Source organism: Ochotona princeps, chromosome 3, assembly GCF_030435755.1.
Source record: "Ochotona princeps isolate mOchPri1 chromosome 3, mOchPri1.hap1, whole genome shotgun sequence".
NCBI lineage: Eukaryota > Metazoa > Chordata > Mammalia > Lagomorpha > Ochotonidae > Ochotona > Ochotona princeps.
The window spans coordinates 86,263,502-86,290,195 of record NC_080834.1 but is presented as its reverse complement, the minus strand read 5'-3'; the positions used below and the strand labels follow the sequence as shown (position 1 = coordinate 86,290,195).

Sequence of the window (26,694 nt, the reverse complement as noted above, 5' to 3'; positions counted from 1 at the left end):
ACCAGCAAAATTCAGGGAGTGAACCTTGGTGAGTCTGAGTCGTTAACACAGGGAAGTGCCTGCCCTTAGCAGGAGGCAAAATCTAGCTAGCAAAATTCGGGGAGTGAACCTCGATGAGTCGCTAACACAGGGAAGTGCCCGCCCTTAGCAGGAGGAATTTGGGACAAAACACATGAAAAGGGCCAGAGCTGTTGGCTGGGATCTGGGCTGGCTTGTATCCTGGCAGGCTTGGATCTGGCAGACAGGGCTGGAGAGGGTAACTAGGCTTAGAAACAAAGAGCTTGAGCTATCCTAGAAACTGGAGCTCCCCAGCACTGGGCGGCACCAATCCCAGCGCCATGAGAACTCCTCAGAAGGGCACCCAAAAGCTACCATAAATATCGCCGGTTTTAAAGAATCCACAAGACCACAGACTGAAGACATAGGGGGAGGAGAATCCAGGCCCCACAAAGAAGGAAAAAATAAATCTAGGTCAGCAAGACCTCAGGTAACCCACTAGGTGGCAACAGAGGTCAAGGGTTTGAATCCAGCAATACCTTATATTACATAGACATGGGGCGAGGTCACAGGAAAATAATTAAATTAGAGGAAGGAGCCAATGCCACCCCAAAAAGTCACCAAAAAGCCTGGTCAATCGCAGAGATTACAGATGAAGAAATTGAAGACCTATTAGACAAGGAGTTCAGAAAAATAATTATGAAACTTCAGAGACAATGAAAAATGATGGGAGGAACGTAAGGAATTAAAAAACCACATAATCACAGAAACAAAATTAGTCAAAAATGAGATCCTTGACCTGAAGCACAGAGTTGAGAGCTTAGCCAACAGAATTATTACAGCAGAAGGCAGGTATCCGAATTGGAAGATTCCCAGAATGAAAGCAGGCAGATTATTAATCAACTGGAGATACAGTTGAAAAAGGCATACGAAGTAATACAGGAAATGAACGACAACATCAAGAAGTCGAATATCAGAATTATAGGCCTTCCAGAAGGAGTGGAAAGAGAGACGGGCATACAACTGGTGCTCGATGAAATTATACAAGAGAACTTCCAAACACTTAGAACATGAGCCCAGTCCAAATCCAAGAAGGCCAAAGAACGCCCCACAGATATGACCCAAAAAGATCTTCACCCAGACACGTGGTAATCAAGCTCCCCTCCAACGAATACAAAGAAAGAATCCTGAGGCTAGCACGAAGCAGGGACAAGCTTACATTTAGAGGCAGGTCCATCAGGATCACCGCTGACTTCTCAGAACAGACGCTCCAAGCAAGAAGGGAATGAAATAAACTCTTTCAAATACTGAAAAAGAACAACTGTCAACCAAGAATAATGTACCCAGCAAAGATCTCATTTGTATTTGAGAATGAAATTAGATACTTCCATAGCACGGAGAAACTAGCAGAATATGCCAGCACAAAACCAGCTCTACAAAATCTCCTCAGAAATGGGCCACTCCCAGAGAAAAAGGAAGCAAACCATAAGCAAGGATGGCAAATGGGAAGACCTACCCACTAAAGTCCACGCAAGGAAAGACGATCAGATACTAACAACCTCAAAAACACACGTACATGGCAGGACAAAATCGCAGTCTTTCAATATTAACCCTTTAACACAAATGGCCTAAATTCATCAGTTAAAAGACATAGATTAACAGATTGGATCAACAAACAGGACCCAACTATCTGCTGCCTACAAGAAACGCATCTAACCAGCAAAGATGCTAAGAAACTGAAAGTGAAGGGATGGAAAAAGATATTTCACGCCAACGGACGAGAAAAAACCGCTGGTGTAGTGGTCCTAATTTCAGATGATATAGACTGCAATGTGACAAACATCAAAAAAGACACACAAGGGCATTTTATATTTTTGAAAGGAAAGATCCATCAGGAAGTGATTACCATCGTTAACATTTATGCTCCAAGTCCAGATGCACCCAGCTATGTGAAACAATTACTTATAGACTTAAAGGGAGATATAGATGAACATACGATAATCCTGGGAGATCTGAACACCCCATTAACACCAATAGATAGATCAACGAGACAAAAGCTCAACAGAGAAGCTATAGAGCTCACACAAGTATCAGAACAACTGGACTTGATAGACATCTATAGAACAGTGCATCCTAAGTCCGCAGATTATACATTTTTTTCAGCAGTGCATGGCACCTTCTCCAGGATAGACCACATGATAGGACACAAAGCAAATCTAACAAACTTCAAAAAAATCGGAATCATACCATGTACCTTCTCAGACCACCATGGAACGAAACTGGAAATCAGCAATTCAAAATGTTCCAGGAAATTTGTAAACTCTTGGAGGTTGGACAACATGCTATTAAACGAACAATGGGTTAGAGAAGAAATTAAAAATGAGATAAAAATTATGGAAACCAATGAAAACTCAGATATAACAGTCCAAAACTTATGGGACACTGCCAAAGCAGTGCTACGGGGTAAGCTTATTTCAATTGGTGCTCATGTCAAGGCCCAAAAAAGGCATCGAATACAGGAACTAAGCACACACCTCCAAGAATTGGAAAAACAGCAGCAAAAGGACCCCACAATCAATAGGAAACAAGAAATTATCAAAGCAAGGGAGGAAATTAATCAGATAGAAATAAAAACTATACACAAAATCAATAAATCAAAAAGCTGGTTTCTTGAGAAGATAAATAAAATAGACACCCCACTGGCCTGACTGACAAAGAAAAAACAAGAGAAAGTGAGAATTAGCAGCATCAAAGATGAAAAAGGCAACATAACAACAGACACTGCAACCGTTAAGAAAATAATTAGAAATTACTACAAAGAACTGTACTCCAACAAATCAAAGCCACCAGCAAACGGAAAGGTTCCTAGACTCCCATCACTTACCAAAACTTACCCCAGAGGCAACAGAAGACCTGAATAAACCCATAGCTGAAGCAGAGATAGAGTCAGTGATTAAAGATCTCCCAACAAAGAAAAGCCCAGGCCCAGATGGCTTCACCGCAGAATTCTACAAAACATTCCAAACAGAGCTAACCCCAATCCTCTACAAGCTCTTCAAAACAATAGAAAAGGAAGCAACCCTTTCAAACTCATTCTATGAAGCCAACATCACTCTAATCCCCAAACTGGACAGAGAATTAACAGAGAAGGGAAACTACAGACCAATCTCCCTGATGAACATTTATGCTAAGATTCTCAACAAAATCCTAGCCAATAGAATTCAAAAAAAATCAGACAGATCATTCATCCAGACCAAGTAGGATTCATCCCGGGAATGCAGGGATGGTTCAACATACAGAAATCCATTAATGTGATACACCACATCCAAAAACTGAAGAACAAAAATCATATAATAGTATCAATAGATGCAGAAAAAGCCTTCGACAAAATCCATGTCTTGAAAGAATAAGTGAATAATGAAAGAAATATTTGGAGAACATAACTTCCTATCACATGTCACTGAATACATAAAATGGAAACTTTCAAGTATTTACAAACTGTAGTTCAAAAAATTATTTCAAAGATTTATTTATTCAACTTCAAAGAGTTAGAGAGAAGGGGGTGAAGAGACAGAGAGGGAGAAAGAGAAAGAGATCTTCCATCTGCTGGTTCATTCCCCAAATGGTCACAATATCCAGAGATGAGCCAAACTCAAGCCAGGAGCTTCTTCTGGGATTTCCAAATGAGTTCAGGGGATCAAAGACTTGAGCCATTCTCTGCTGCTTTTCGAGCTTTCAGCAGGGAGCTGGATTGGAGCAGCTAGGACTTGAACCTGTGCCCATTTGGGATGCTTGACCCACAGATAGTGGGCTGGCCTGTTATATCACTGTGTTGGCCTAAGAGTTCAAAATTCAAATATGTACTTATTTTGATTTTTTTTTGCTAAGATTGGTAAATTTACCTGTGACAATGAATGATCTGTTTTATGAACCCCACTGAATATCATTTTCACAACATAGAACATTACAATGGTATATGGGTTAATACTTAAAACGTTATAATTCTATGCGTTTGACTGGCTCAATGAACATAAAAGAATTGTGCATATTTTGTTAAAATTAATAAAGGTATTTTCTCACTGAAATACCTGAGCATGTATAAAATAAAGTGATCTTTACATTAGCTTTTAAAACACAGTGCACAAACTGACTTTTCCACCTAAAATCTAGCGATATGAAAATAGCACACTAATTTACCAGGAAAGCACAACTCTAACCTACCATATATTGTACATTGTTTTAAAATAAAAACCATTATCCTAAGTATTAAGAAATTTCTTAAAAGTCTAGAAAACATTTCTTCAAAAGACAGCAGAGTAAAGTTGGTGGTAAAAACACATTTCAAAATGGAAGGAACCAGAGATTATTATGCTAAGTAAAATAATCAAGAAAGACAACTACCACATATTTTGTACCATTTGTTGAAGTTAAAATATAATATATAGTGTAGAACTATGCAAAGGAATAACAGGAGGATTCACATGCATTCTTTGTCTGAAAGGGGGGAAGATAACTCAAGAAGGAAGAAAATACAACATTTATTTAGCAAAAGTTCTTATGACTTGGATCAAACTCTAGAGGTTTCAGAGTAGAAAAAAAAACAAATTATGCAAGCACCTTTATAACATGAGTGTTTTTGTACTCTCATGTTTACCGTAATTCGATTTGTAATAGCCAAGATATGCAATCAGCCCAGATATTCATCAATGGATGACTTGATACAGAAAAAAATTATATATATATCTATCTATACACACACACACATACATACACACACACACAATGGAATAGTATTTAACCACAAAAGGGATGAAATCCTGTCTTTTGCAACAAAATGGATGCAACTACATACCATTATGCTTAGCAAAAGAAGGTAGTATTCAAAAAACAAATATATTTTCCCTGGTCTGTAGTAACCAACACACAGAATACAAAAAATGTATTCTATATGAGCAAGATTGACATTTCAAGAACTATTATTTATAGCTTATAATTTTTACAAATAGGCTTTTTTCTATCTTTTAATTGTTGAATTCTTTATCAAATAGAGTGTTAAGCCTGTGATTAACAAGTGAACTGTAAGTATGCCACAGTAAAAATCTTAGTGAGAAAAACAGAAATAAGGAAGATGGGTCGGGAACATGGGCAGGAGGGAGCGTAGGGGGAAGATATCACTATGTTTCTGAAACTGTATTGTAAAGTAAATGACTTTTTAATTACTTTATATCAATAAAATAATAACCCATCCACCTTAGGTTAGCTGAATCTTTCAAGAATGACATTAAAGCACTCATAGGCTCTGATCCAGCATAGAATTTTGGAAAAAGTTTAAATTTACTAAAATTAAATTTAATTTTTACATCAGGGTGTCCTTAAGTGCTTCTAAGAAATGTATTTCCCATGGCATTAATTGGGCTGCCAATGCCACATTTCTCCATCATAGGAGAGGTTGTATGCTTTTACCCCAAATGAAAGGTAAATTACAATGTGGCAAATGTTAAGGCAGTGTATGATTAATGAGATTCTGAATACTGTGTTACACAGAAAACTTCTCTCAGTACCTCTGTCCCAAATCAACACAAAATCACATTTCAAAAGACATTTTATCCAAGTTTGAAAGAGTAACAATGGAGTAAAAACAATTCTTACCACTTGGCAATACCATGACTGGTTCTGTAAACCTTTGTTCATCTGCTATTGGCAGGTTTAGGGATATGATTAACACCATTCCCAGACTAGTTCCAACAAACAGACAAGGGGAGATGGTGGAGTCGTTTTTCCGTGCAAAGGATTCCATGAAGTATAACGCTGTGATGGCTTCCTTAGAGTCTTTGTCAATACTGGAGATACTAGAGCTTCTGGAACGATTATAGGAATTTTCACGGGTTTCTATGGAAATTAAGAAAAAATAAGAGTTATTATAGGTTTTTCCATAGCAAATCAAAATTAGACTTAATATATGAATGCCAAAATTATGTTCCATTCTTTGTTAATTGACCTGGAAGGTAGTTCATCAGTTCATCAGCTTTTTTTTTTATAATGGAGAGTCTAAAGTCCAAACATATAAATCATAAACCTAGTAAGAATTAGGATTAGAAAGTGACTTTCCAAAGATCCAGGTTATAGTGTTTATCTCTACATGACTCACATGTTGGTTGAACTTTAATCTTCAAAAACAATATAGTCTAAACAGTCAAGGTTACAATTATTTCTGATATTGTTTTAAGTGTATGTCTTTCCTGTTTCTCAACTGTTGCAAGTATTCCTAATGTTCTCCTGGCATTTCCCACTTATCAACATTATTGTGACCACTGACAAGAAAGGACTAATCCATACTGCACTCCACTGTGGCAAACACATTGTATATCTCTTATAATTACCTTCATAAAAATTAAAGGTAAAATCAAGGGCAAAATGTAAATATAATCTTCCAAGCCACTTACTTTGAATCTGAACTCTGAGCCAAATAGGGAGCTTTGGATTACACTATTCTCATTGACTGGGACCATGCTATGGGTTCCTGGCTTCAGCTCTTGCTGGGGGCCATTGTGGGCACTTGGGTACACATGAACAGATGGTACTGCTCTCTTTCTTAAATAAACAATTAAAAATTACAGAATAAATTTCTCCTTTTTGTCCATGATCAAAGTTATAAAAATAATTATTTGTTATAGAATTCAGATACAAAGGAAGATCAAATATATTTTACAGATTTGAAACAGATTTATTTTCTTAGAATTCAGAACAAATCAGAGGCACACATATCTAAAACCCAAAATTACATGTCTTATTAAGAGTGTAGTTCTTCTCTAATTCCTATGTATTGCTTCTGTTATAACAATTTTAGCCAATATATGTCTCCAAAATTTTCCCCTTTCATAATTTATCGTTATTCAAGGTTCACACTCATATGCAAATGAGATAAGATTGTTGTCTTTATGTCCAGGAACCAGAGTTAGTATAGTATAAAGTTAAAGAAATTTTAAAAATTGAAAATAAATTTACAACTTCTTTTGGAGGAAATACAGATCATCACATTTTTAAAGAGGCAGTGAAGCACAGAATTACTAAAGCAAAAATACCTAAAAGTATTTTTTTCTCAAGATTTGCTTTATTCATTGAAAAACAGAATTAGAGAGAGAGTGAGTGAGTGAGAGATCGAGAATGAATTTTTCATTTTCTGTTTCACACTCCAGCTGACCACAAAGGCTTGGGCAAGGGCTGGCCTATATGAAGCCAGAAGCCTAGAACTCCATCCAGATTGCCCATGAGATTGTCCTATTAAGGAAACCAAGTACTTGTGTTATTTTCTGATGTTTTCCCTGTCACTTTAGCAGGGACCTGGACAGGAAGCGATGTGGGGGCTGAGGGAGAAAACGGCTGCAGCTTAACGTGCTGCATTGCAACACTGTCCCCTCCCTAAAGTTCTTTGTCAACATGATGGTAGCAGCAGAGTTACACAATTCCTCCATTTTTCCTATGTAAAAACCTCTAGATTCTGTTTTTTATACTTCATTCCCTGTTCTCACATTCATTCCATATACAAACATCCATACTGAAAGTCCAAGATGGCTGAATAGTGAGAAGATGCACTGACTACAGCCACAGATGGATATGAAAAAAACCAAAGGAAGAATGTTTCCAGGAGCCTGACTGGCAGAAATTTTCAGTGAAGTAACAGAACCGAACAGTACACACACACTGCTGCGGCTGGCCATATCATGCAGTCAGCTGTCCACTGGGAGGCACCACCTTCCCAATTCAGATAGCAAGAAGCTGCTGTGGGCCCTGTGCCTGACATCTTTGCTTGAGGGAGGAGTCCACAGTCAGTCACTGACTTCAGCTCCAGCCTTGGGAACCAACTGGTATCTCTGAACCAAGCCAACTGCTTGGTTTCAAGAAGGGAAGCCACATTGACTTATTCTCCTTTCTCACCCTGAGAGAGCACATATTCTGTTCTGCTGCTACCAGAAGTGTCTAGAGCCAAAGTCAGGATGCCTTGTGGGATAGAGATCAGATTGTAGCTTCCTACAACTGCAGGAGTTTTTGGCAGAAGCCCCTGAGTTGTGCTCACTCACTCTAGGTAATCCAGGGCTTTGTGTGTGGCGGTGTTCCTTTAGCTTCTTCTGATGTTGGTACTGGGTTAGTACCAACATGTTGGTACTGGGTTAGTACCAACATCAGTCGATACAATTTTGACCTGATTTAAGGAATTTCCCTGTGAGCTTCCTAGCTCCCTGGGACTAGGTGCCCTGGGCACAAACCCCAGCAACACCTTGCATGCCTTATGAGAAAATGAGGGCAACTCTGTCTGTGTTTTGCAATACTGGGACTGCTGATATTGGTTTCATTATCTTTTGAGTAATTTTTGTATATTTGTGGTACCTGGAGGGTTCTATTACATTTCTCTGCTTCAGACAAGTGGTTCACATTATCCCCAGTGTCAGGCTTCCATCCTGAGAAAGCTGAGCAATGAACCTACTGAGTCTTGCAACATGAAGACTGTAATACTCAGTAGTAATTTCCTAAAATCCACTGGAATCTACTTGGTGTTACCTTGAGAACATGCTCACATTTTGCCTCTGGATTCGTAACTGCCAGTCTAAAAAACCCCTGGATACCATATAGTCACCCTGTGGATCTGGAGCAGGGTTCTGTTCATATCTGCCAGTACTGAACCTAGGTATTACAACCTGAGTAGCAGCTGCACTCTCCTAGGAGAACCTGGGATACAGGGATAGCCTCCTCTATGCCCCTTAGCATTGTGAACAAGGTCCCTGGCTATCATAACCCCTAGTGTCTCTGACATTTTCTCTATGGACTGATTATACGCTCTGTAGGAAGTCCACATTTGCCTCAAGTCAGACCTTTACATCTATAGGCTCTAGCAGACAAGATCACTGTGTCACTTATAGATACAGTTGGAATTGATTAAAGCAAAAGAAATCACTCAGGATATAACTCTTGGCTCACCTGGATCCAAGCCAAACAACAGGCCAAGTGATTGCCTCCATTGTATCTAAACCATAAATTGTTTTCCAGTACAGACTACTTCATAAAGAAGAGTCTATTTTGCCAGATATAAATGCAGGGAAACAGGAAACAAAGGAATAACATGAAGCCTCCAAAAGAAAACAATAATTGTTCAGAATTAGACCTTTATCTGAAAGAAATCTGTGAAATGCCAGATACAGAATTCACAATCAGAATTGCAAGGAAACTCACTGTGATGCAGAGAATACACACAGAAAAGGGAGGAAATCAATGAGTTGCTCTGTACCACAAATCAGGTATACCTCAAAATTAGCATACCTCAGAATTATAAAAGCTGTGTATGGCAAAAAGCAGTCCATATCATGCTGAACGCATTTCCCCTCAGATTTGGAACAAGACAAGGATATCCAATTTTACAGTTCTCATTCAGTATAGCACTGGGAGTTTTAGCAACAGCAATCAGGGAGGAGAAAGAAATAAAGGGTGTCAAGGTTGCCAAGGAGAAAGTCAGTTAATTTGTCCATGTTTGTGGATGACATGATGCTGTAGATGCGATATCCTAAACAAACACTCCACCAAAAAGCTGTTAGAACTGATAAGCTAGTTCAGTGAAGTTTCGGATTACAAAATTAACATGTAAAAAACAATGTATTTTTATACAGAAGTTCTGAACCTAAAAAGAAATCAAGAAAGAAATCCCACTCACATTAGCCACAAAAATAAAATATTTAGGAATAAATTTACCAATGAAGTCAAACATTTCTGTGATAAAAATGATAAAACGCTGATGAAAGAAACAATCAAGGATACACACAAAAAATTGAAAGATATCCCTTGCCCATGTATTGGAAAAATTACTATCATCAAAACATCTATACTACTAAAGCAATTACAGATTCAATATGTATCTGTCATAAATCCAATGATATTCTCTAAAACACAAGAAAAAATACACTAAAATTCATATGGCATCTTCACAGGTGGCCCATAACAGCCAAGACTATCCTACATACTACCAAGCTATAGCAATTAATGCAGCATGGACTGACAAAAATACAGACACAAAGACCACAGGAACAGTATAGAGAGCCCCCAAACCAATCCATGTACACATAGCCAACTGATCAATGATTAAAGTACCTGGACTATTCAGCAGAGAAACGAAATCTATTCATTAAATAGTGCTGGCCAAAATATGTAGAAAATAGATCCATACTACAGAAATCAGCTCAAGAGGGAATTGAGAGTATGAACTTGATGGAATAAAATGTAGGGAAAACACTTCAAGACATTGGTGTAGGTAACTATTTCTTAGCTAAGATCCCCAAAACACAGGGAATAAAAGCAAAAACTAGACAATTGGGATTGCATTAAACTCAAAAGCTTCTGCATAGCAAAGGAAATCATACAGTAAAGAGATGCCCAACAAAATGGGAAAAATATATAGAAGTACCTATATGACAAAGGATTAACATTTGGAGCATATTAGGAACTCAAATATCTTCATAACAAAAATCAACTAATCCAGTTAAGAAACGGGCAAAGGATCTCAGTAGACAGGATCCCAAAGAAATATTGATGGCCAACCAATATATGAAAAAATGCTCAACATGGCTAGCCATCATAGAAATCCAAATCAAAACGATAATGAAATATTACCTTACCCCTGTCAGAATGGCTACTATCCAAAGGAAAGAAAGTAACAAAACTTGAGAGGATGTGGAGAAAAGGTAACTCCTGCACATTGTTAGTGAGAACATTAAATTATAAGTCACTGTGGAAAATAGTGTGGAGGCTTTGTAAACAAAACAAAAACAAAACAAAAAACTACAAACAGACTTACATAGGATCCAGCAATCCCACTACTTGGAGTATATCCAAAAGACATGAAAACATGCTATCAAAGGGATACATGTACCACCTGTTTGTGGTAGTACTACTCACAATAGCCAAAATTTGGAATCAATCTTCTATCAAATGTTTATTAAATAAAATGTTTCATATTGCATATAATATTCTTCAGCTATTAAAATGAATGACATTCTACAATTGACATCCCAATAGATTTTACTGGAGGACATTATGAGTTAAATAGTCTGGATATAAAAAACCAAATACTGCCTGTTCTTTTTCATATGAGACACAAAATTGAAGAAGAAAAAAATTAAACCAAAAAAAGAGAAATCCCTGTGTATATCAGTTTTGATGCAAATATGGTTTTGTCAAATTAATGGTTTAAATAAGCTGTGATTATTTTAAAATTTACTGAATTTGAGTAAAATGGATATCCTCTGATTTAATTACTGTTTACAGCTTTTGCTTACATTCCTGCTGAATTATGGTCTTCTTAGTTTTTACTTTTTAAAGTCTTTATTTAGCAGAGCATTAACCTTTTAACCATAATGGAAGTCAAAAATGTTATCTCAAAAATTAAAAAATACAGCAAGAAAGGGAGGGATGTGGTGGTATTATATGCTTAGAATTATATCCATAAACTGCATGGAATCTGTTATCTTTGTATTAATATCACCTTTACATAAATATTGACAAAAATTTTACTGTAATAATTATCACACATTTGCTAAGATCCTGAGAGCCTATTAATAAATTTCTTAAGACAAATAAGTGAAAACGTCTAAATGAAGATCGCAAACTTTAAGATTTAATATATTTTTTTTGTGGGTCACATCTGACAGTTAAGGAAATTAAAGTTGCAAGACATTGAATAATTACATACATTTAGTGACACTGAAAGGTTTACTGTTGAGTTTAATAACTATTAAATATGACTGTAATGCAGAGAATGAACAGAGACATTGATGTCATGTTGTATAGCAGGCAGGGAGAGCATGCCATAAACAGCCATTCCAGTTTTTGAGACGAGGAAAAAAAGAATAGTCAGGAATGGATTTGGGGTCATGCTGGCTGTGCCAGCAAGCTCTTACTCATCGTGTTGTATTTGTTTATATCTTTTACATGTGAATTTCATCCCTTACCTCTCAACTCCCATTACGATGGAACACCATTTTTGTTTGTACTTACAACAGTGGATGTGTTTAACCTACCTTCTGTTGTAAGTGGTAAAGGTATCTCCATGCAAGCAGCTGACTGTGCCTTTCGAAATGGTGGTCTTCCAGGACCCCAGCGATTAACTTTAGAAACATCAGCACTAGAAAGACGTTTTCCAGAACTGCAGCTCTGAGAAGTTGGACTTGTGCAATGTCCATTTACATGGTCTATACCAAGAGGAGGAAGGCAGTATAAATATCACAGTTAAATCTTGGTAAAGAAATCTACATGTGTTGGTTAACAAATTAAGAAGACCAAGAATTTATTTCCAAACTATGACGGTGTCTTCAAAAAGTTCAGAGAAAATGTACATTGTAGTGACTGGCATTGTGGCATAGTAAGTGAAGCCATTGTCTGCCATGTCAGCATTCCATATGGGAGCCAGTTTTAGTCCTGACTCCTCCACTACAGATTCAGCATCCTGCTAGTGGCCTGGGGAAGGGAGTGGAAAATAGTCCCAGTGCTGGGGCCCCTACCATGCAATGGATGAGAACCAGGTGAAGCTTCTGGCTCTTGGCTTGAGCCTGACCCAACTCTGATTGTTATAGCCATCTGGGCAGTGACATGGAAAATGTTTATTACAATATATCTATTGTACATATATATACACACACATGGATTTCAAAAATTTTGGCGTCAAGACAGTTACTTTTTAAAATTTCATTTTCCACAAACTTTTTGAAGCACCTCTGTATTCTCAAATTTAGTGATTTCAATAGTTAGCCAAAACTTCAAGAAATATTAAGTCTGTTTAATTATTATCATTTAATTAGTTAACAGTTTATAATTTTAATCTCTACTATGTATTTTTTCATCTGATGACATTATGAAACAAGTTATCATATTTGACTTCTTGCTTCATAATTTAAGCATACACCAATTTATGTAAGTTTTAGGAGTCCTTTAAGAGCTTAGAGTTTAAAATGCAGAATGGAAGTAGCTTACTGAGCAGATTAGAGTGGTAAAATAAGAATGCTACCTTTAGAACTGGATTGTACTCAAGTCACAGTTCTACCAGTTATCAATTGTATAATTTACTAAAGTTTTCATGCTTTAGTTTCTCCTTTTATAAATTTATAATATTGCCTAACTTATGGGATTCTTGTGACACATTTATGTGTGAGAGACTACATGCCACAAATGAAAGTAAATGCCAACATATGGCAGATTCTGAACAAAAATGCTATTATTGTCATTGCAGAGTATAAAGCTGTTTATGTCCAAGGCAGCAGTACTGTTCATTTCATTTGAAGCTTGTGAGCTTAACTGTTTTGATACACCTTACAAAACTTGGCAATGCACTAATAATGTTATGTTCTTCTTTTTCTTAATGCTAGCAAATTGAATTTGAAGCATCACCTTGCAGTTATACAATATGCAGAATGCATGTTGAAATGTGCATCTTTGGTCATTAAAAGAATAGAGTTATATGGGAAAGAATCATGCTTAATGGCTACATTGAAAAACTGGAACTAACACCTAAGAGTCACTCCATTACAGCCTCTCTATTTAAAAGTTTAAAAACCTCAAACCATACTTCCATGATTCCCTCGGAAACTGTTAAAAAGATAAAAATTAGTTTTCACCATGTAAACATGTGTTGAGATATTTTCCAATTTTAACAAATTAGATTTAACATACATTGACTACTTAAATTCTGGGAATTATATACACAATATCTTATTTAATCTTTATAAAACTATGCAACACTGGTGCTTTCATTATGAATACTGCAGATGAGGAAAATGAAGTTCAGAATGAAAGTCTGGAAAACTTGTCTTGTCACATAAGTAATAATCACAGAGACAGGATTCTAATCCAGATGTTCTCACTCTGTACTGGGATACAGAGTCAGCTAAAATACTTGGGAAAGAGTAGAAACTTTGAAATCACATTTTGTAGAGTTCAGGAAGTACACATAATTCACACAGATGTTAAAGCCTTTTGGAACCAGTCATCTTCCATATTGATGTATAGCTCAGTAATCCCTGCTAGAAAAGCAGAAGTATCCCATGAGTTAGTCATGGGGAAAGCTGAAACTGAAAGTTCCATTCCTCTGTGCCAATCAAATTAAGGTTCATAAATAAGAACACTGGAGGCAATAGCTGGAACTAATGACCTAATAACTTAATAAGAATAAGACAACAGCAACCCTTTGGAGTAAAAGCATGCCAAACTCTGGGTACACCAGTTAGAAAGAACTGCCCATAAACTTTGCATTCCAAAAACTTTGCTTCTGGGTTCACTTCTTCTCCAGAGAGACAGAAAACAAATGAGTGGTTGCCAAACATTTGGTGGTGGTGGTGGCAGGATTGTTAATAACAGATACAGAAGTCGTAATGGGGATTATGAAAAAGTTCTGGAAAAGGGTAGTAGTAGATGTGGTTGTTCAACATAGTAATTGTACTTAATGTTTCTGCATCATACACTTAAAATGGCTAAAGATACATTTTTGTTATCAACATCTGACTATATTAAAAAAGACTGGAAGGCCACATCATATGATGTTATTGACTTTTGAGTGGCAAAATTATAAAGATCATACCTTCTTTTCTCTTTATCCTGATTCATACTGTATAATGAACATACACATTGATGATGAAGGGGTAATATACATATACATATAAATATCTGCCTTAGTTAATAAAACTGTACCACTTACAGTATAATTGCCTTTATTATATATAGAGTTTTCCAGAGAAAGAACCATTGACCTCTGAGTGACGAACAAAACCTCAGAGAGCTGCTGTGCTTATCTGGACAACATCCAAGCCCTAGGGGGTGAGCCTTACCAACACAGGGGTCCACGAGGAGGTTACCTCCTGGAAATTCCTACTGTCTAAAAACCTTTCATGATGCTACAACTTCTGGCCAAACAGCTAACATTTTCTCTGAGCTGCTGAGTTTACAAAGCATTCGATATGTATTGTTTATCTTTGTAGCTATTTCATGGGACAGACAGAACTTCTCAGTTCACAGATATGAAGACCAACATTTAGAGAGACTGAACCTGCTTCAGGACAAGGAAATAAATCCCATGATTGCTTCAGCATTAAAGAGACCACTTGGAATTTCTTGGTCTGTGTGCTTGGTGGTTTCTCATTGTGGCGCACAACCTGCTTCCCTCACAGATTTTGGGAAAGCAATGCCTTGAAATTGATGGAGCTTATGCTGAGAAACCAATGTATTTTTAATCTTTACATTCAAGTTTTCTACATTTTAAAAATTCATTTGGTCTACAACTTCTTTTTAAATTTATCCATCCATAGACATTTAAGTGGATTCCATAACTTGGGTATTCTGAGTAATGCTGTAATGAATATGGAAGTAGATCTATCTTGTCAAGATTCTGATTCAATTTCTTTGGTTAACCAGCCAGAAATGGGATTGCTGGGTAATATGGTAGTTCTGTTTTTAGTTTTTGAGGCACCTCCATACTATTTTCCATAATGATTATGCTAATTGGAATGAACAAATTTCCCCTTTATTTTTCCTAGGGTTGCCTAACATGTTATACTTACCTTTGAATTACTTTAAGTGTTTCTCTAGTTTGTAATGCATGTATTAAGCTTCTTTTTTCTTATATTTATTGACATGACAGAGCTATTGCATCTCAGTTTTGTCATTATAAAACAATTCATATTTAGTTAATTTTTTCTAGGAGATTATTTAACACTTTCCTCCTCTTTTAGTGTTTTAATTTACCACAGCAAAAATAAGCCTTAGTCAAGGATGGAATGAAACTGCAAAAACTAGTTAGTAAATGTGGAACAGACTGCTTTTAAATTCCAACATGTCCAGCAATTACATTCATGTAAAACAAAAATGATATTTGCACAGCATGTTTTCAGTGTGTCCCTGTGGCTGGCTTTCTCTACCATGACATAAATAACAGTCAATTGCAGTTTGTCATGGTATGTCATGGAGGTCATCAGGTTCATAGAATCTGAAGGTCTTGGGCTTAATGGTTCTAAGATCTTGACATTCTAAATTGTCACAAATCAATTCCCCTAGTTCAACATTTGTTTTAATCTTAATTTTCCATCTCACAGATGGGTATGTGAATGATTCCACACAAGTGCAGTTGGAAGCTATGTTGCCCTTGGTTGTCATTGGGCCTATGTGGGGAAACTGCTCCCTGGCTGACATTATGCTGAATGCTCTGTTTTGGACTGTTTATTTTGGAGATCATGGTAGTTAAACAGCACTGGGTAGTAGCCATACCAGTAGCTATAACAATACATTTCTCTGAGACAAATGGTATACACAGAGTGACACGAACTGTCTTGAGAGTTGAAACTTGTGCAGTGTTTGAGGCATCAGCAATGAATATGGTTATATCCTAGCTGACCTAGGTTACAGAGTTCCCATTAGAAGACAAGTTGAATCCGGGATCCAATCTGCAGCACCACCAAACTCTGACATCAGCAGATCTTGCTGTCCCATAGCATACTGATTGATGTTTCATCCTCTTTTTTCAGTGCACGGAGAATCACTCTGCATTTCAAGTTGTATGATTAGGCTGACAGCAAAACATTTGGATGCCAGCCCACACTAAGAACCATGGCTTTTTATTTGCTTGCTTAACCTGTAACATTATCACACTCAAGTAACAAACAGAAATGAATCATATTCTCTTTCCACAGTAATTTCATTCTATAGAGAGGACCAATTCACACACAAAAAAATGGCAAATAATAATGACACTTGCAAATAATAATGGTATAGTCACAGTTGGGAGCCCAGACAACACCTGTGATATGCTACTAGAGATCACAAGATATCACACACTGGCTCTCATTCTTTTTATAGATGAGTACTTCATGATTATTGGAAACAATGGTAACTTGAGCATAATCCTTGTTTCAAGTATGGCAAGTTACTGGCTTTAGAAAAAAACTGCTGCAGATATAAAATTCTTGGGGTTTTCCAAAGGTGGAAAGCTGGAGCTGAGACAACTAGTGACAAACTCTGAGTGGGTATCTGACCTCTGCTTAGTCTGTATGTAGAAGCTATGGCCGGTTGTGCCATTTTCCAGCAGATTACATATTCTTCTCTTTTGGTGCTTTATACATTTTCTTATTTTTTGAATACTTCTTAAGGTTTGGGGTATTGTAATATTTATGTGATTATTTTAAACTATTTTTAATGATCATCTATGCATATTATCAATTGATTTCCTTTCATGAAAGGTAAAATTAGTATGATTTCTCTTCTTTCTACGGCTCTTTCAATTCGCCAGTTAACTATTAAGTGCAATTATAGAGTTATTAACTCACCACTGACCATATTCAACTAATAAAAGGAAGACAACTGTTCCTCAGGAATATAATAAACATGGGGGAAGAGTAACAATCATAACAAGATGTCTGCTTCATTCAGATACATTTTTAAAGCCTGAAATTACAGAATAGATTAAAATATATGTTTGTAAAGGAAATGTGAAATATATGTTTGTAAAAAAAGGAAAAAACAAGAAGGAAAGTGGGAAGGAGAGGGCCAGTGAGGACAGTATGGGTATCTTTTGAAATGATACCTATGAAACACATGACATCTGTTCTTTAAATATGAATAAAAAATTTAAAAGGAAAAGACAAAATTGGAAAGTTAAGACAAAAAGGAGCATTAAGAGGAAATTACTACAAGAGAGAGGAAACTATGTACCAGTGAGTTGCTTATATATATAAAGGAAAAGTACCACATAAATAGTTTAACAATACATCTTACAGGCCTAGGAAAAAACACCCCAGATTAAGAAAAGAAATAATATAGTTAGGGAAGAAATAAGTAAAATATAAATTAAACAAAAGTTTAGTGAAATGAAGATCTATTTTTTTGTGAAACAGTCAACAAAATTAACACTCAATAAAATATGAGATGAAAACTTAGATTTTACCACAAACACTAGAGAAATAAGAATCACTAGGAACTATTATGAGTAACTATAGGCCAAAAAATTGAAAATCTCAGAAGAAATGGACAGATTTCATAAAACAGAAAACCTGAACAGATAACCAAGGCTGAGACTGAATCAATCATTGAGAAATACTCTCCCAATGGGGACTGGTGAAAGCAGCACTTTGCAGCATGGCAGCTGTAGGGGGTGCTCAAGCCAGGATGGACCTTAATCCCTGGGACTCAGGCCAAGGTTATTGTTGCCACACGGTGACTGAGTCCCAGGTTTGGCTTTGGGTGGACAGTGTGCCCATTGGGCGCCAGGCTCTGCCTGCTGGCAGCCTGGCGGCAAGCTCAAGCATTTTCAGGGTATGTAATTGCTGTCTAGGGACATCCATAGATAAGGCTTTGTGAGTGTAGGGAAGGGAAGAATCCTGTGTGACTTCCAGCAATGGGGTCATGGAACTTGCTGGCAAGCAAAGGGACTGAGACCTGGTGGTTTGGAGGGGCGAGCCCATAAGATCTGGTTGGGCCAGAACGATTCACCAGCCTACGTGGGAATCCCAAAATGGGCTGTTGGCATATAGCATCACTGACTACCACATACCAGTCCACATGAAAGCTATGTTTTGGGGCCTGTCTGGCAGGGCTAGGTGCCAGTACCTGATTGAGTGGTGGAACAGTGGACGGGTCACACTTCACAGGGTCAAGAAACTAACCAGCCACGAGAGAACCAGGTCCAGGGGTAGATTCAGTGGGGGAATCAGTGGGCCAAACTCTGTTGAAATACAAGTCCCGCTGGTTAGCTCATGAGTTGGGGTGGTGATGAGTTGAACTAGGTGTGACAATGGAAACTGCCATCACTTATGGGTAAAGGAACCTACAGCAGTCTGGGCAGGTCAAGGCAGCAGCACCCAAATGTGCATCCTAAATCAGGGGTTGGGGTGGGCCGAGCTGCAACTGGGAGGAGGATGACCAGGCAGGAAAAGCAAACCTTAGCTTACAAGGAAGAACAGATATCAGGCTGGACACACGTCATGCCAAGCTAGGCTCTTAAACCGACTAGTCTGCATGAGCCAGGGAGGCTAGGCAATAGCATTTGAGGCAAAGGTCAAATCAGGTAAGGGGCTAATCCAACCAGGACAGAGCAACCACTGGCATGTGCATAATTTATGGCTGGGAATAGGACCGGTAAGGGAGCTATGACAGTACACCCTTGCTGGGTTGAAGTTCCCATCGGAGAGTGCGGGGCCAGAGTGGGGCTGAATTCTGGTCTGGATATGGCTGCAGTATCCCTTGGTACAAGCGTGTACTGTGGCTAGGCGCACTGATCCAAGCTACACTCCAACACCATCTGGTGCTCATGAGAACTAGGGTAGAGGTAGGACAGACCTGGCTAGGTATCTGCCACTACTAAGCCACGTGTGAGCCATGTCTGGGTATGGACGAGCCTTGACTGGGCAGAAACATCCAACAGTAAGCACTGGAATGGGCTGAAGGCCGGTCAGGAAAGACCACTGTTCCTGCCAGGACAGGAGGTGGACTAAGTAAGGCTGGCCCATTGACCCACCAGTATGCGCAAGATCTGGTGATGGGAGAGGTTCTGATGGAGGAACTTGGGAAACTCCTCTGTCAGGACATAGTCCCTGCAGATGAGCGCAAGTACTACAATAGAGAGCAGCCCAGATCAGACCAGGGAAAGGTACCCAGCAGCATACATTTGGCACAAGTCAGGGCAAACCAGGCTGAACCAGTTCTCATCACCTGCTGGTGAATCCGAGCACCAGAACAGTGTGGGTCAGACTAGGATCAGATGCAACATTCATCAGTACACATTATGGCTGGGATTGGGCACCTGCTGGGCTGAGCGAAGCTGTAACCTTCACCAGTGTCATCTGGAATGGGGGTGGGTCAGGCCTGGTCAGGCTACAGCACCCACTGGCAAAAGTTGAGGAGAGGCAGGTCATGCCAGACTGGGCCTCAGCACCCAACCAGCCCATGTTGAGAACCAGCGGGGAAGGGGACAAAGCTGTTAGGGGGAATGTGGAGGGCTCCCCTCTTGGACTGCCACTGCCACTGGGGAGCATGAGTTGAGATGGGACAGACCAGACTAAGCAGGGCTACAGCACCTGTGGGCCTCATGTGAGCTAGACCAGGGAAAAGCCAGGCTGCGCTGATTGTTCCTACTGGTGCAAGCACAGATCAGAGAGGGCAAGGGTTGGTTGGGCTCTGCCACAGCATCAGCTGGCAATTGCTGGCACTGGGGGTTAATTCTGTCTAGTTCAATTGCAGAACCACCTGGAGAGTGCATGATCCAGGAGTGGCAGTGTTCCAGTAGGGAAATAGTGGGCACCTCCCTCTTGGGTTACCAGTCCCACTGGTGAGCATGAAAACCAGGACTGGGGCAGGCATGGCTATACAGAATGGCATCTGCCAAAATGTGTGTGGGTTGCATAGTAGGGCTGGTTTGGTTGAACGAGGCTTCAATGCCCAGTGATATGTATAAGAGCTAAAAGGGACGTGGGACAGACTGAACAAGTCTGTGGTACATACTGGCAAGCATGGGGACCAGGGTAAGGGACAGGCCTGGTGGCAGTTACTGGGAGTTGCGCTGACTAGGCTGCAGCTCCCACTGGTTTGCATGAAGGCCAAGTGTGAAGTGGACAGAATCAGGCTTGACTGCAACACCCATTGGTTCATGTGGAAGACAGGGTGAGAGACAGGGCTGACCTAGCTATTGTAACCACCAGCACGTGCATAAGCTGATTGCGGTTACAGACTGTGCTGGACCCTGTACTGGCAAACACACAGAAGAATCAGGTCTGGGCATCACCCCAGATGAAGTTTCTTTGGGGATCCCTCCAGCTGAACTGCCAATCTCAGAACCCCAACCATGAAGAGACTGTGTGAGCCAGTGGATTCTGAAGAGATTTCATCATGCATGGAATGGTGAGATTGGCAGCAATTCACAACTGTTGAACTAGAAAAACTGCTTGAGCAGGCCCCTCGAGCATGCCTTACATGGGGGACGTGGGATGGGTGGGGCTTCTCCCTTTGTCTCTCCCCTTAGCCCAGATTAAATATTAAATTAAAAAATAATATTAATGTGGAAACAATGGTCTTACCCACTTTCCTGTAGCCCTTGACCTTTTGTTTCCTAATCAACTATATAAAGATTATCAAAATAAAAGAATTGAAAAAAAAATTAGTCTCCCAATAAACAAATGCTCAGGGTATGAATATTTCACTGATGACTTATCCTTTGTATTTATTTTTTGAAATTTTAGATTCGGACTGAGAGTTCTATTCCTGGCAGTGCTGCCCCCCTCATCCTTCTTCCTGCTTATGGCTTGTGAAAGGAGTCAAGGAATGCGCAAGCCCTTGGGACCCTGTACCTGAATGAGACACCCAAAAGAAGCTCCTGGTTCCTGGTACCTGGCTTCTGATTGGCTCATCTCCAGCTGTAGCGGTCACTTTGGGAGTGAATCAGTGGATGGAAGATCTTCCTCTCTGTCTCTCCTCCTCTCTCTGCATTTGACTTTCCAATTAATTTTTTTTTTAAATAACCCTAAGCCCAAACCTCCATTCAGGTTTCCCATGTGAATTTCAAGCCTTCTAGTTCTTGGGCCATACTCAATTCAGTTACATAAAGACATTTCATTGGAATAGAACCACTGGAACTCAAACTGGCAGTTTGATATGGCATGCCACTGTCACAAGAAGCAGCATAACTTGATATGCCACATCACCAGCCACTTTATCAATCATTTAAAGAAGAAATGATACAGACTCTTTAAATGAAACAACTAAAAGGGAGGATACCCTTTCAAACTTATTTTATGAGACCACAATTGCCTCAATTCCAAAAGCAGACACAAATACAATAACACAGCAGAGAACTAAATCCCAATAATCTTAAAATATCATCAAATGATACATCTACTCTGATCAAGTGGCATTTATCCTGGATACAGGGATGGCTTAACATATGCAAGTCAATAAAATAGCATGTCACAATAGAATGAAAGATAAAAACCATGCAATTTCTCAACAAATACAGAAGAAACTGAAAAAATACAATACTTTTTAATGCTATAGTCCTTGAACAAATTAGGCTTGAAGGAATTTTCCATGAAATAAAGTCTGCAGCTGATATCACATTAAATGGGGGGAAAATTGGAAGCATTTTCACTAAGATCTGCAACCAGACAAGGAGATTCAATGTCTCCACTGTAAACTACTTCAGTTCTGCAAATTTGAGCCAGAGCCATTAGGAAAAAGAATCAAATGGTGTACAAATTAAAAAAGAAAGTCTAATTATGCTTATTTGTTGATGACATAATTCGATATATATGGGTGAACCAAAAGATTCCACCAAAATATTATTCATAACTGTTAAGAGCACACAGAAAATTTGGAGGAGATGCAATAGTCAGCATAAAAAAAAAAGTTCTTTCAACAACCGTCCAGCTGGAAAAGAACTTAGAACAATTTCATTCACAATGGGTACAAAATGAAATACCTTAAAATAAATTAATTTAAGAAGTGAAATAAAATAAAAATTACAAAACACTAACAGAAGAAATTGAAGACAAGCAACAGTATAAACACAGCTATGCTCAAGGACAGTAACAATATAAAGAGCTCATACTAGCCAAAGCAACTTAGATTCAATTCAACCCGTCAAAATACCAATAGCATTCTTCATAGAATCAAAAACAGCCCTCATATTCCTACGAAACACAAGATAACCAAATAACCAAAGCCATTGTGAACAATGATATTAAAGCTAGAAGCCTCACAGACAGGTGAAGACATACTCTAGAGCTATTCAAACTAAAAGAACATGACATTGGCGAAAGGACAAATGCACCAGAATAAAAACCTCAGAAATAAATTAATGTATCTACAGACAACTTATCATTGATGAATGTGTTAAAAACATCCCCCAGAGAAGGAACAATCTCTTTTTTTTTTTAAAAGATTTATTCATTTTATTACAGCCAGATATACACAGAGGAGGAGAGACAGAGAGGAAGATCTTCCGTCCGATGATTCACTCCCCAAGTGAGCCGCAACGGGCTGGTGCGCACCGATCCGATGCCGGGAACCTGGAACCTCTTCTAGGTCTCCCACGCAGGGTGCAGGGTCCTAAAGCCTTGGGCCGTCCTCAACTGGTTTCCCAGGCCACAAGCAGGGAGCTGGATGGAAAGTGGAGCTGCCGGGATTAGAACCGGCGCCCATATGGGATCCCGGGGCTTTCAAGGTGAGGACTTTAGCCGCTAGGCCACGCCGCCGGGCCCGGAACAATCTCTTAATTAAAGTTTGTGTTGAAGAGAAGAGATTTCTACATGTAGAACTTTGAAACAAGAGCTTTATATTATACCCAATGCAAATATAAATTCAAAATGGAACAAAAATCTAATCAGACACTATGAAACTACTAGAGGAAAACATGAGGTAAAAACTCTAAGACACTGAGATAGGCAACGACTTTTTGAATATCCTAAAAGCCACAGCCAAAAAAATCAAAACAAGATAGGGTCTTGACACTTTGTCATTTTGCAAATAAAATAATAGAGTGTCAGGATCCATTGAAAAAGCAGAATGACTGACTTGTGTCTGTTGTTGAAGGACTATACTATTGTAATAACACAGGTGAAATTAGCAGCGGAGGGCAGGGAGAAAGGGGAAGAAGGAGTGGAAATCCCTGAGCCTATTAAATTGTATCATAGGGCCTGGCGGCGTGGCCTAGTGGCTAAAGTCCTCGCCCTGAATGCGCCGGGATCCCATGTGGGCACCGGTTCTAGTCCCGGCAGCTCCACTTCCCGTTCAGCTCCCTGTTTGTGGCCCACGACTTTGGGACCCTGCACCCACGCAGAAGACCTGGAGGAGGTTCCTGGTTCCCAGCTTTGGATAGGCACAGCACCGGATGTTGTGCTCACTTGGGGATTGATTCATCGGACGGAAGATCTTCCTCTCTGTCTCTCCTCCTCTCTGTAAATCTGACTTTGTAATAAAAATAAAAAAAAATTGTATCATAAAAAATAAAAAAATCAACAGCAAAAAAAAGAGAGAAAAGAGTAAAGTGAAGAGATAACTAACAGAATAAAATATCTGAAAACTATATATCTGAGAAAGGACTAATATCCATAAAATATAAAGAGCTCAAGAAATTAAAAAACAAAGAATCTGCTTAAGAAATGGACAAAGGATATAAACAAAGATTTTTCAAAAAGATAAAACAGACAATATATGAAAAAATGCTGAAGTCATCAGGGAAAGACAATAAAAGCCAAATGAGGTAACATTTCACTCCAATTAGATTCATACCAACCAAAAATAAGAATGATAAATGTTGAATAATGTTGATATAGAAAAAAAGGGAATCCTAATACCCTGTCTGTAGGAATGCAAGTTGGTACATCTGTTATGGAAAACTAAAGGGAGATTTCTCAAAAAGCTACAGTTGGATGTACAATATGACTCAGCTATCCCACTTGGAAATATATCCAAAGGAACTGACTGGATAAAGAAAAATGTGGCATATATATGATGAAATATTTTCAGGCATAAACAAGAATGAAACCTTGACATTTGCAACAAAACTCATCATGGTGGGTGAAATAAGCTAGAAACAGAAAGACAAATTCCATGTTTTCTCTCATTTGAGGAAAAAAGGGAGTATAAAAATGTGTAGATATTATTTGAGACATAAATGTTTCTGGTATTTTCACTGAATTACACCCCTTATAAAATATATCCTTTTTTCTAAACTTCATAATCTCAACCATGAATCCCACATATAGGAAATACCTATACTTCTAAGATACTAGCAAATGTGTCTATATAAAATTTACATATAAAATGAATATGGCAAAATTTTAAACATATTTGTGCTCTTTAACTTACTTTACACTTTTCTATATTATCTGAAGTATAGATTACAGTTACATTCTAGTTTAGCTAATTTTGGGGGCCTTAAGCAGGTTTGAATTCTTCAGTGATTTTTGAGGATTTGTCATGTGAGATCATCTACCTTATTTTAGATAATTATTTACAAATTATTTGATAGTGAAAGATAACAGGTGGTTAGTGTATAAAACTATACTTTTGGTTGATCACAAAACAGTTATGCCTACAAAATAATATATACTACAAAATAATGATATACTTAAAATCTAATTTTAATGTTTAATTAATGACAGTAACTAATAAGTTAGTACTTTTCATTTAGAAATACTATAGATGCTGGAGCATTTGGATGAGTAGTTCAGACGATGGTTAGAACAGCTAACCATCCACACTGGAACACTTGGGTTTGATTCTCAGTCATGGTTCCCGATTCTAGCTTCCTTGGGAAACAGTGGTAATGACTCAAGCAGTTGGGTTTATGATACTCAACCAGAAGATTTGGACTACATAGCAGGCTCCCAGCTTGAGCTTCGATGTGGTTGTGGGAATCTAGGTTGTAAAAGAACAGATGGGGGCTTATTGTTTGCTTTTCAAACAAAAAACATGTTTTAAGTACTATATTCTATTTAATATGTCATATGTAATTACATCTTAAATATCATACAATGATGTGTTACAATAATTATTTAGGTACAATGAGATGAGACTATGAACATGCTCTGCAAACTCTGAAGCCACAACCAATAGTAAATTCTAATCTTGAGTCCGTTATTTATTAGCAACATAGTCTCAATTTCCAATGTGGGGGAAAAAGGATTGCAAAGACTGACAACAACATAAAGAATTCAGAAAAACAAATACAACTTGAGTCTCCTTCATCCAATGCTTGAAAACAGAAATGTTTCATATTTCGTTTTTTTCTGAGGATTATTTGAATAAACTGTATCCATTTTTAAACACTAATCTGAATATCTGAAATCTGAAATGTTCAAGAATCCATTACTTTCTGTTTTATAATTGTAGCTTTTGGGGTACAGATGCTTAGCATATAATAAGAAATTAATTTTTAAAACCAGAAGAATTATGCAAAAAATTAGTGCATTTTTGTTATTTTAACATCAGCATGATTTAATGTTGGGGCTTAGAATTAGGGTAAAGGAATTGAAAACATCTAGGAATATATCCAAAAGACTTGTTACATGACAAAGCAACATGCACCCCAATGTTCACTGTAGCACAATCAACAATCTCAAGAACATGGAAGCAACCTAAATGCCCATCAACAGAGAACTGCATAAAGAAACTGTGGTTCAATTGCATTATGGAATGCTACTCGGCAATTTAAAAAAATGAAATACATTACTTTGTGGCCAAGTGGGCCAAACTAGATACTATTATGCTAAGGGAAATGAGCCAATCACAAAAGGTCAGATATATGTTTGCTCTAATGTAAGATAATATGATGTCAAATCTAGAGATATTATATGTGAATCTTACTCTATGTCACTCATACCTGCACATTATGTAACAAGAACTTGCAATGTAATTCACTAATCAACCATCCATGAGAGTCTGATTTTTACAATCACCTGAGATAGTCAATGTCCCCTTTATCACTGTTATTGGTACTGCCCATAAACAACGAAGATTTAGTCCTCATTGTACCTGTATTAGAGCTCCAGGATACAAGAATGAACGCACAACAAAATCACAATCTCTTACACAGTTGAGAGACACTCTAGTGGAAACATGATGGGCTTGGGAAAATTCAAAAAGGACAAACATTATGAGCCCGGAGGGGAGAACAGAGAGGAGGAGAGAGAA

At 38.2% G+C, this 26,694-nt stretch overlaps 1 protein-coding gene across 1 annotated transcript in view; it reads right to left on the bottom strand.

Moving 5' to 3' along the window:
• STXBP5L (syntaxin binding protein 5L) overlaps positions 1-26,694 on the bottom strand; it is a 286,369-nt gene that overhangs the window by 19,464 nt on the left and 240,211 nt on the right. Inside the window, exons 22-23 of the mRNA XM_004577863.2 lie at positions 12,057-12,227; positions 5,647-5,886 (exon numbers count right to left, since the gene is read on the bottom strand). Coding sequence (XP_004577920.2) covers positions 5,647-5,886; positions 12,057-12,227 — 411 coding nt within the window. The remainder of the gene's footprint in view (positions 1-5,646; positions 5,887-12,056; positions 12,228-26,694) is intronic.